The following is a 12,504-nucleotide window of genomic DNA, read 5'->3' as shown; positions in this document are numbered from 1 at the left end:
CTTCTTCCTTCTGATGCTTGTAAATGTACTTAGCACAAGAAAGCATTTGCTGGGCTTGAGAAAGAGAAGATGCATACCTCTTTGGGCCAGTAAATGCCTTGAGCAGTTTCAGGCATTCTTCCATCTATGCCCTTTTTCTTATATTTATTTTTGACTCAACAATTTCCCTCTGTTCAATATACAGTTAGGAAAAGAAGATGGCTTAAGGATGGAATCTCTGAGTTCCATCATAGTTACCCTACTCAAAAGTTTTGTCAGTGTATGGAACAAAATGATGGAAGCTACATAACGGTCTACAAAATCTTATGTACTCTAGACTAATGCTACTCAAAGTGGTGGTCCGCGGACCAGTGCCGGTCCGCAAGGCATCGGCTGCCGGTCTGCGCACACATTGGGAAAAAAAATTGCCAGTCCCCCATATCAGATAGCTTGAGAAGCACTGCTCTAGACTATATGATGAGATACTTACTTGACCTTTTTCCTTAATGTTTCAGAATGTTTCCTCAGCCCTGGCTCTGGAACCAGGCCAGCCTCCTGGTAATGGGCAAGATATAAAAAAGAAAAAACAGGAAAAGAAGAGTACAGAAAGATCTGGTGGTCAAGACGTCTTGAATCTTCTACCTGCAGCTGCTGCTGCTGCACCACTGCCTGATAATGTCTCACCATTAACTACAAGGGCTACGAGGTAGGAAATGGACTTTCTTTCTTCATATGGTCAATATTCAGAATGTAACATTAAGCTCTGTTATTTGAGAGATTGGTTGTGTGTCGTTGCCAGACTTTGTTAGTGGGCAATCAATATTTAAAATCTGTCTTACTCATGGACAATGAGATGGTCTGCAAAATAGCACATCAAAAAGCAAAGGATATTAATATTAACTAAAATTATCTTTCTTTTTTAAATACATCATTGTAAATTAGTACTCTCTAGCTACCATAATAACTGTTCATCTAAATCTCCTTTGTTCATGCTAATAAAACCTTTCCTGGGGCACAAAAATACTGAGCAATGTCTTTTAGGTGCTAAAATATGTATAATAGAGGTTTTAGAAAGGCCATAATTTAGGGATAGATTCTGCCACCCTTACTCACATTGAGTAGTACGTTACTCTCTGAATAATCACAGTGGAGTCAATGGATTTCTCAAGGAGTTAAGTACTATGTGGTATGATTAAGGATGGCAGAGGGTAACAGAACCTGGACTTCATTAAATAACACAGGGAGACTGCTTTCCCCTGAGACACTGATACCATCTAAGGAGAATTTGAATTCTACTTTTCTGATGTAAGTAACGTTTTCAGCTGTTACAATGGGAAGACTGTTTAATGCCAGCGTGATTTCAACAGGGTTGCATTCTTTCCAAATCATAAGCATGACTCAGGATGCAAATGATATCTACCATTCACAAGGAGTGGCAGGAATTATTTACTGGTGTGTGGGTAGGATTTTTCAATTGTATTTACACGGACACTTCTTCAATAAGATAAAGTAGCCACCATTTGAGTGCATTCTTCTTGAGCAGTAATTAAATCCTATAATATGCACATAGACTTTCCTCTTTCCCCACCAACAATAGCTTCCTTCTCTCTCTCTCTCTCTCTCAGCAGCTTTTTTACATTTTTAACGTTTTAACCAAAATTATGTTTAAAAAGGTGGTGGGTGAGAAGACACAACAAAACACTGGAAACAATGATTATCATTAAACATTAGAGATAAAAATAATTATTTTCATACTTATACATTTACGTTATATTTTCATTCTTTTCACAGTCGTATAGTGTTATAAATGTAACCACTTCCAATCTCTACCAAACATGCAACATGTTTTTTGACAGAACAAAATTTGGCTGTCTGAACTGTGAAAGATTTAGAGAGACGCTGCTCTGCACGTCCTCTGCAACATACATCGTGGATGGTCAGGTGGAGCAATCAATTTATTTCAGTTTATATACATATGGGGCTGCCCTGCCCTACTCGGAGCCCCCTGGCTATTACTATAATTTATTATTACTATTTATTTGTATTCTTGTAGCACCTAGGAGCCCCCAGTCATGGACCAAGACTCCACTGTACTAGATCCTGTATAAACACAGAACAAAAAAGAGCTTACAATCTAAGTATAAAGCAAAAGATAACGGGTGGACACTGACAGACCATAGCAGAATCAGTATATATGTGGGAGCTGCAAGTCAGCTGATCTCACCCAGAATAGGGTGGTTTTGTAGTGTATTAGTATACTCGTTCTGGGAGCTATTATCTCTGTTTCCAGAGCCTATCAGAACTTGGCCCTTTGTGTTCTTTGTTATAATACCAAGGCAAATGATTCAATTTAATTTTAAGAAGTCTTGCAGAAATAATCAAAACTGGCAAAAATTCTTCTTAATGTAATCAGTATATCTTATAACATATAATTACGTTAGTAAGGTGACTGTGAATTGGAGTTACTATACAAAAGTCAGGTAGTAGCAAATATGTTTTAACAGGAACCCCCTTACGAACACAAATTTCTCAAAACTGGTTCCTGACTCATCAAGAGCCAAATAAAATAATCCAACACTGTAATAACAATACTGTCTCAAACTATCCAAGATATTTAGTTTATCTCTTTCTTCTTTTAAGTGATGATACAAATTGGGAATGAGCACACAACGAATCTCTATTGTCATGCGGCAGGCTGGATGTAAGCTCCCACAAGCACAGACATTAAGGCTTTGTCTACACTGGCAAGTGAAAGACAAAACTTTTGTCATTCAGAGGTGTTAAAAAACTACCACCCTGAAAGACAAAAGTTGTGTGGATGAAAAGCGCGGGTGGGAACAGCACTTTGTGGGCAGGAGCGCTCTCCTGCTGACAATGCTAACACCGCTCGTTGGGGTGGAAGGTTTTTTGTCAGCGGGAGAGCTGTCTCCCTCCAACAAACAGCAGGCCTTTTAGTGGCACTGCCGTAGCAGCACAGCTGTGTCACTAAAAGGTGCATAGTGTAGACATAGCCTGAGGCTATCACTGATGGCTTCCAAAGATGGTAGCCAAGGGAACCAGCTTTATAGCAAAAAGGTTTACCCAAAGGAGGCCAGTTTTAAAATCTGTTTGGCTGCTGTCTTGTGCCTGCTGTTGTGTTGAAGGCTTTAGAATTCCACTGATTATCAGGATTCAATGCATACAATATTTTACAGAAAAAGAATCACATGACCATAACTATATAAGTTATTCAAAGCACTCATGTGAGGGAGTTAAGAATGAGAGAGTCTGTGACAAAACTCCACAACACACTCTATATCTGCCCCAGAGTATCATTTATTTAGCAAAATTGGCAAGCCCCATGAAAAAACATCAACAGTCAAAACTGGTTTTAATAAGAAAGTTTCCATCAAAAATTTGTTGTATAAATAAATAGACATAGTTCCTGTGGGACAAATTCCCAGTTTTGTTCTTGCTAACGAAGTTAAGTTGATGAAGTATTGCACTTTCTAACGATATATGAATGAATCTCTGCCATGTGGAATCACTTTAATATCATTGACCAGGTCTGTACATGAAAACATGTTCTTTCTTGGATTAGTTCCTAATATCACACAAAGTGTCTGTCTATATGCATCTTCAAAATCAGTGAGGCCCCATATGTGTCATTTACATTAGTTTGGCAAAATTAATCCAAGTTGTGATGTAAACTTGAGGCGGAGGAGAATTTCAAAGGCACATGTTTCTCCTCTCTGTTTATTATTGTGGTTAACACATACCACATGCAGCTACACAGATTCTTTCCCTAGTGTATACAGTGTCTTAGCCAGTCTATGCTTGAGTAATCATTATACAGTACACTTGCTTGGGATAACTAATGAAAATTTAAATTTCTTAAAAATTATTTTAAACGTGTTGTAAGTTACCATTTGATGTATTATGTGGGCACTTCCTGCCTTGTCTCTTTAATTTCCTGTTTCTAAAATTCAGTGTATTTTAGGGTCAGAGAGGGAAAGAAATTGGGTAGGATGGGGATTAATGATGGCTGGCACTATGTTTGAGATAGCATGGTAGCTAGCACATTTTTAAAGCCTATGGGTATTATAAACTGGTGAAATGAGGGGTATATATTTGAAACTGCATTTCCACGCACACATCCTTTTTATTAGTGGTGCTCATTACAATTGAGGAGAACTGTTTGTACCCACATCTATAACATAATTAACTTCCAAGATCTTTAGTGTGTAGTAGTTCCTCCTTGCTCTCTCTGCTGCTTCATTCCCAGCTCCAAAGCATTATTGCGAAATTTATTTTCTCTTTTCAGTTATCAAAAAGCACCTTTTGATATTGATACAGTTACAGCCTTTATACATGGTTAAGAAAAACACATACAAAACCCTACTACAATATCTATCTGTGGGCCCTTTCAACCCGTTACCAATTATGTAACAAAATTAGAAGGTTAGTGGAAGGATGGTATTGTAATTAAAACATGGGACTGAGAAATATGTGTTCTAGTCCCTGATCAAGGCTTGTCTGCACGGTACAGCAATGCACACTATGGGGGTGTGGTTTCTAACGTTCACTGATGAGTTGTACATTAATTGGTCCATGCAGACTGAGCTGGTGTGCACTAAAGTTTCCCTAGTGCGCTTTAACATAGTGCTGTTTGAAACCGTCCTACTTTAATGCACACCATTAGGGTCCACATGTTAGCTTTAGAAATCACATACCCATAGTGCACTTTACTCCACAATGTCGACAAGCCCCCAAATGGGTCAGCCTGGGCAAGGCACTGAACCTCTCTGCGCATCATTTTCTGCATCTGTAAAATGGGGATGGTAATACTTTATTAAGATGTGTGCTGAAGGCTTAAAACGCTGATATTTGTAAAGGAGTTTGACATCCTCAAATGAGTCCTTAACGTGGAAAATGTTCTAAAGAGCAACAGCTGATATATCAGAAAGTTTAAATCTCTGCATAGTTCAGCAGTGAGCTGTAGGCTAACATTATTGTTGCATTCTTAAGGAAGATAGCTGAAAGCAATGCAAAAAGTTCAAGCACAGTAAATCATCAGGACTCCATCCAAGAGTTCAGAGGAAATAAATGGATTTTCAAAACAATTTTCATGACATTTCCCCCCAATTTTTTTAAAATTTGAAACTTAATCAAAATTTTGAAGCTTGATATATTTGACCAGCCTTTAGATTTATAAAAAAAAAATGAAGGGGGAGGGAATTTGCAAATATAATTTCAAATTTGGGGGGGGGGGCTTGGTTTGTTTAAATTTGAAAATTTTCAACCAGCTCTTGTCAAAATGATTTCCAGATATTCTTTAAACTACATTCAGTATGGGCCACATCAATTCCCTGTCCTCCCAGTTTTTGTCATGGAGAGGATGAATTGAGAGAGTAAACCTGCTCAAATGGCCATAAATCTGTTTTTGCTCAGTCTCTGGCGGCTGAATGCCACTTGTCCCTCAAATATAAATCTATTTGAGGGAGGAAACTGAGTTTATCTGCATAGCAACATTTCCTTCTACTTATCAAAGCCCATGGGGGCCCCTCTACATGAATTCCACAGAGTTAGAGCTCCTTGGGGTTGGGAGCTGTATCTAGGCAGGAAGGTGTGTGCAGAAATGTTCTCAGCAGTATCATCTCCCAGCAGACCTCAAGAGGAATGTTGTCCTTGCAATTCCTGCAAGTTTTCATTCTTCTGCTGCAAACTTCCTCAAAGTATTTTTTTATTCCAGCCATTCAGATGTGAAAAGCCACTGCAGCCAGCCTTCAGATAGGTCTTTGCCACTGTGTGGGGACAGAGGAGACCTAGGAAGTTTCTCACAGGGCCTGTACCTTATGGGTTTTTTGAGAGACCCACAGATCTCAGGACCTCTTAGGGGTGGAGTTTTGTCCTTCTGTTGCCTGCCGAACCCTACCCACAAGAGGAGACAATGTGTAGGGAACAAGGCTATCACATTTCCTGCTTAACTATGACCTTCCTGTGGCTTTTGATGGGTTAATGATTGATCTGGCCTACTATAATTTTGGTGAGGTTTCTCATGAATATCGAGAAATCCAGTTCACATGCTGTAAAGCATATGGGCTAAATTCTGCTCTCCGTTTTTTGCATTGACTTCAGTGGAGTTGCTCTTGTGATAACAAGACCAGAATTTGATCCTGTCAGTGTACTAATTTCAAAGGTTATCAGGAAGAATGTGATAATATTTTGAAAATGTTCTATACAAAGTTGATAGACTCTTGTTATCTTGAGATAAATAACAGCAAATATATTTGTAAAAACCCATGTAGTGAGTGTTTCTCTTTTTCCTGCTCCAGTTCTGGCAGAGAGAGCTGGTCAGTAGTATCTGATTTCAAGAAAGGGGAACCCCAGCAAGGAGTTGGGCCCAATAATCTTCTTTTTGCTGGTCTGGATATTAATGAAGATGCAAGTTCTCAGATCCCAGCTATAAGCAGGTATAGAAATGCTAAGTGTGCATCAAAAATAACACAACTGCTTTAGCTGACATGTGGTGTGAGTATGAGATACCTTACATTAATATCCGCAGTTCTTGTGCGTGGGCTTTCCAAACAATAAGTTCATTGAAGAAGCAAAGGATTACAAACAAATTGCTTTGGTTTAAAACTACAATTTGATACACTTGACTGGTTTTAATTATAATTTAGAACCCACAATGCCAAGAAGTACTAAAATTTCATATTCTCCTTCCTCTATCATCCAAAGGCAGTTTATTTAATGGTAAACATACCCCTTTTTTGGTAGCTTTTCATGGTCTGAAATGCAAAGCACCCCCAAATGCTTTGTAGTAGTTGGTTGAGACAACTTGACATTTTGGTATGGAAAATTTTGATTTTTTTTTTTTTAAACTAGTGGGATGAAAATTTAGGAAAGAATAATTCTTGTTTCAGAAGACATCCTGGATGGTGGAGGGTAATTTGGGCAATAGAGCTTTCAGTAGCCCCCACTCTTTAAATTGCTGGCATATAGCCAGTTATGTTTTGTTTAAACTATTACATCCTGGCAAAATTAAAACAATGACAATAAAAGGAAGAAACCTGATGTTCACAAATATTTCAGATTCCAGTTTATTTTAAACTCTCATTCTTTCATACTACTTTAGCCGCATCTCTTCCATGCATGTAGATAGACCTAAACAGAAAAGCTGTATAACAATCTGTAAAGTGTTTTAATACTCATTGTGCATGGCCTGCATTCTCCTGTTAGAATATCAGTGTGTAAAATATGGAAAAATCAATTTTTACTGGAGGGGCACTTAACTTCAGTATGCAAAGAAAGGTTCCGATTTTAGATTCTCTTTCCCTTTTATAGTACTAAATATCCTCTTTAACAGCAATTATTCATTCCCCACCATTCATCTCTTCAGATGCAGTAGGACTGTTGGGGAGTTCTTAGCCAATCCCAAACTTTGCCTTGGCCTTGATGTGACTAACACATAGCTAGATCATTTCCCCCAGTACATACACAGCGGGGACTCTGCTCACACCTCCATTGTACCAGCCTCCCAGGGAACTGTATGGAGAAAGTGGGCAGGAGATCTGTATGGGGAAAGTGGGCAGGGTGGGCTGTTGGTAGGGATGTGGGTGGGGGTCAGGGAGCACATCATACCCCTGTAGGCCCTGTAAAGTTTGACCAGGAACGGTAATACAGATCAAGAGCCTCTCTTTAAGAAAATCTCAGTAGCAGCCATGGCCAAGGGAAGCCTTAGTATATGCTCCTTTGGAGCCTGCTGTCAGGAGGGCACCAGAGCCCCAGAGCAAGTGCTGAGGCAGAAGGCTTCTGCATGGATTATCTTAGCCTTAGGCCAGTCCTCAATGATCCATATAAATCCTGTGGGATCCAAGGTTTGGAGATCAGCCCTGTGCTATAAAGAGCTAAGCATCAGTAGGAGGTTTCAAGTTGCCATGCATCCTGTCACATTCAGTTATTCAGTGCCACATTTTCTGTGGCTCTTAGGCTGTCTCCCACACAGAGACCGGGGACCACTTGCTGTGACAGAGAATTCAACCAGGCTAGATTACAGCATCATGAATATGTTGTTAACTAACAAAAAATAATTATAAAGTAAACTAAGTTATCCTGAAGCCATCCTTAATCACCACTTACATCCTTAATTTACATCCTTAATCACCATTAGAATGCTGTAGGTGGTAAAACAAGTTTTGTAACTTGGCTGGAGTCAGAACTACACAGCTAATAGTTTGGGCATTGTCTCTTAACAACCCTGAAGTGTTTACCAAGGGATGTCTTCTCTTGAGCCTTTGGTTCACCTTCCTTCTTGTTTCCCCATCATCCCTGTTGATTTAACCCCCACATGTTATACAGGTTTCAGAGTAACAGCCGTGTTAGTCTGTATTTGCAAAAAGAAAAGGAGTACTTGTGGCACCTTAGAGACTAACCAATTTATTTGAGCATAAGCTTTCGTGAGCTACAGCTCACTTCATCGGATGCATACTGTGGAAAGTACAAAAGACGTTTTTATACAGACAAACCATGAAAAAATGGGTGATTATCACTACAAAAGGTTTTCTCTCCCCCCACCCCACTCTCCTGCCGGTATGTTACCAGCAGGAGAGTGGGGTGGGAGGAGAAAAAACCTTTTGTAGTGATAATCACTCATTTTTTCATGGTTTGTGTGTATAAAAACATCTTCTGTACTTTCCACAGTATGCATCCGATGAAGTGAGCTGTAGCTCACGAAAGCTTATGCTCAAATAAATTGGTTAGTCTCTAAGGTGCCACAAGTACTCCTTTTCTTTTTACATGTTATACAGTAAACATTTCAATATTTAACCCAATACAATTATACAGTAAATATCTCAACAACCAGGTCAACATACAGTGTTTAATAAATTACAAAGCAGTCTACTTCTGTCACAGTATGTTCTAAAAGGTGTAGCAGGCTGCATACTTATAACTTTTGTAGTGACAGGGCTCTTTAAATGTTCGACTACAAGCAAGCTATATTTCTCTGCACTTCTTCTGTCTTATGCAAAATAACTTTAAATAATTTTAGCCAAATAAGAATTAAGAATATTATTATTATTTGAGACGATAATTTTAGGGTAATGTTTGTATGTTTGAAACTTTAGGCCCAAACCTGCAAAGACTCAAGCATATGCTTAACTTGAAGCATTTGAATAATCCCCATTGAGCACATTTTAATGGAATGGGATTCTCACATGCTTAAAGTTAAACATGCGCATAGATCTTTGCAGGATTACAGCTTGATATATTTTTCACTGAATGCAAAACTAATTTTAGCAAAATTCCTTTGCATGCTTTAAGCTATACTGAAGCAATGAAGACCTACTTTATGTTCTTTTACACTTCCTCATTTGCATGTACCTGTGTTTCTCATTTTAAATATTACCCATTTGGTATGAATTGTCCTTTAAGGATACCAAGCAAAAACAGATTATGTACAAAGAAAGACCAAGAACCCCAGTAGAGGATGTACATTTATTTTACATTTGTAAAGGACTTTCAGAGGGATAGCATCTTTTAATCATGCCACATTACTGAAATAATGGAAATATATATATTCCCTCCTTGTAATTACTGATGAATAATATTTTTTCACAGATGTTGGATTATAGCTAGGAAATATGTTTTTTAACTCCTCTATTGCAGCCCAGAATAAAAATTTAAGACAAACTGGCATATGGTAGAAGAGGACGAAGAATAAGAACTAGTCACCTATGTTGTCAGTACAACATATGCTATCATTGTCAGTTGATTCTGTGCAGGATACACTTAAGGTTTAAAACTTATATACAAATCATACTTGTCTTTAGTGTGACCATATTGCAAGTGCGAAAAAGCGGAACCAGGGGGGAGTCAGGGAAAACAGGTTGCCTATATAAGACAAAGCCCCTAATATCAGGGCATCTGGTCACCCTACTTGTCTTACTGGCATGAATAAGATAGGCAAGATTTTACCTTTAAATCAAACACCAAGGCCATAAAGGGATATTTGTGTGCTATAATTCATAGTGTTAAACAGTCTGGCGTGCAGATTTTCAAGAAAAAAAATCTGCTCTGGTGAGTGAGTCTGCTAATTTAGCTCTTGAAAATAGCTACCCACATGGCATTAGACAGATCAAGAACTCACAGATCCATATTCAAGAAAATGAAACAACTCCACACCAGTTTACAGATGTTTGACCTTACACAATGTGGAATCTGCAAATATAGTCTGTTGTGATGTCACATGCATTTGTCAGGTCTCCAAGATACTCCAGTCAGCAGCAGGACTCTATTAGAATTTATGCCCTTGTCACTTTTTCTTTATCTGAATCTGAGTTCTTCATTTCTGATTCCCCACCATTAATCTTTTTAACTATTGAGCTGTTGGATAATTCAGTTCATAATCTGGGGTTAATGTGTTGGCAACACTATTAAAAAAACTGGAGGTTTTTCACCTTCCTCTGTAGCATGGGGCACGGGTCACTTGCTGGAGGATTCTCTGCTCCTTGAGGTCTTCAAACTACAATTTGAGGACTTCAATAGCACAGATATAGGTGTGAGGTCTTTTTTAGGAGTGGTGGGTGAAATTCTGTGGCCTGCATTGTGCAGGAGGTCAAACTAGATGATCATAATGGTCCCTTCTGACCTAAATATCTATGAATCTATGAAAATGACATCTATCATTACATAAGTGCCTGTAAGTACCATCATTTCCCACATCTCCCAGTTCTCAGTCTCATGGTGGTGAATTTTTGCGACCTCTGAGCTACGTAGCTAGGCTAACCTAAGTTTTAGGTGAAGACCAGGTCTTAGGCATGTAACAACTTCCACCAAATAATTTCTTTAAGAAAGAGGTGAACTGCTAAAGGAACAAAAAGCTAAAATGAAAATTGACTTAATCCCAGATATGTGGTGGTTGCCCCACCTCCCCTAGCCAGGCAGTGGGATGCATTTAGCACAGAAAGAAACTTTTATGATTGGAAACTATTTCCTTCCTTAGTGAAATCCCACTGGCACATTCTGGTTTGTTGAGGGTATCCTTTTGTGACATCACTGATACCAGATATCTCATTGCCATTTATGTTGCCATAAAAGTCACTGAATGATACATTCCAAGGTATTTTAGAGCGCTGAAAAGTGCCAGGAATGTGTCACAGTGGAGAAAATAATTTTTAAAGCCCCTTAATGTTATCAATTCAGTTTGTAAATTAGTACTGATTGATTGATTCCCTGCAGCTTGCTTAATAGAATTAAGCACACATTTCTGGTCTTGACTGAGATTTTACTTTTGACTTGTAGTTCATCTTTAAGACATGCAAATTCAGGGGGCTGGCCATTTAAAGTTGGTGTGCCTTGAAAAGAAACTAGTCTTATAAAAAACAAATCTTGGGGGATATGGGGAAACTATTTTGTAGTGTTTAGGAATAGGGTAGTATCTTGGAACTTGCTTATGAGGAAGTCATTTGGACTACAGGACAGTTTCACAGTACAAAGAGAGATTTTTACTACAACTGCTGTAGCAGTTTGCACCTTGTAGTGCATTACAACAATCTGAGGTTTTCATTCTACTTCACTAGTCACCTGCAGTAGACTAAATATAGACCTACTACAAGCGAGGCAATAGTGAGTTCTAATCATTTTGGCACTGACTCAGTGTGTGACTCTGAATAAGTCTCTTCCCCTCTCTGCCTGGGTTATTCCATGTGTACAGTGGAGATGATCATACTCACCTACATCACAGGTGTTGCAAGGATTATTTAGTTAGGGTCCAGTTAGAGTTGCCACTTCTGAAGTACAAAAAATGAGGACAACCCGATGATCCTGAGTTTATGAAACTGAAATGTTTGCAATGTGTACTGAGCACTCTTCCAGATTTCCCAGACAGCTAACTCAAAAAAGGGATGATCCTGGGAAAACCTGGACAGTGGCAACCTTAACTCTAATCCAAGCTGATCCCTGCAGAGGCAGCCAGGCCTTAAAGTTTGTCTAGTGCTTTGAGTGTGTAAAGCACAGTATACCATTTCTAAATATTATAAACTGAGTTTTACTACCTCTGAATTCATTATGAGCATGTTTCTGGCAGATATAAACAGTTGGTATTTTCCCAAGCCACACCAAATCTTCCCACCAGCACATAGGTTTCCAATCTTTCCCAGCACCCTAAAATTTATGGTATATTGTTAGTGCTTTTAAGTAGGGCTGTCAAGTGATTAAAAAAATTAATCATGCTTAATCATGCAATTAAAAAAATTAATTGCGATTAATCTCAATGTTAAACAATAATAGAATACCATTTATTTAAATATTTTTGGATGTGTTCTACATTTTAAAATATATTGATTTAAATACAAAACAGAATACAAAGTATACAGTGCTCACTTTATATTTTTGATTACAAGTATTTGCACTGTAAAAAAAACAAAAGAATTGTCTTTTTCAGTTTACATAATACAAGTACTGTAGTGCAATCTCTTTATCATGAAAGTTGAACTTACAAATGTAGAATTACGTACAAAACAATAACTGCATTCAAAAATAAAA

General features: G+C 38.3%; 1 protein-coding gene across 1 annotated transcript in view; it reads left to right on the top strand.

Moving 5' to 3' along the window:
• Positions 1-12,504, top strand: part of TACC2 (transforming acidic coiled-coil containing protein 2) — a 182,828-nt gene that overhangs the window by 17,775 nt on the left and 152,549 nt on the right. Inside the window, exon 3 of the mRNA XM_084634856.1 lies at positions 495-685. Within this exon, the coding sequence (XP_084490982.1) occupies positions 495-685 (191 nt within the window). The remainder of the gene's footprint in view (positions 1-494; positions 686-12,504) is intronic.

The sequence above is a fragment of the Lepidochelys olivacea genome (assembly GCF_965140295.1).
Source record: "Lepidochelys olivacea isolate rLepOli2 genome assembly, chromosome: 7".
NCBI lineage: Eukaryota > Metazoa > Chordata > Testudines > Cheloniidae > Lepidochelys > Lepidochelys olivacea.
Note: the sequence above shows the minus strand (reverse complement) of the source record. Positions and strands in the feature narration are given on the sequence as shown.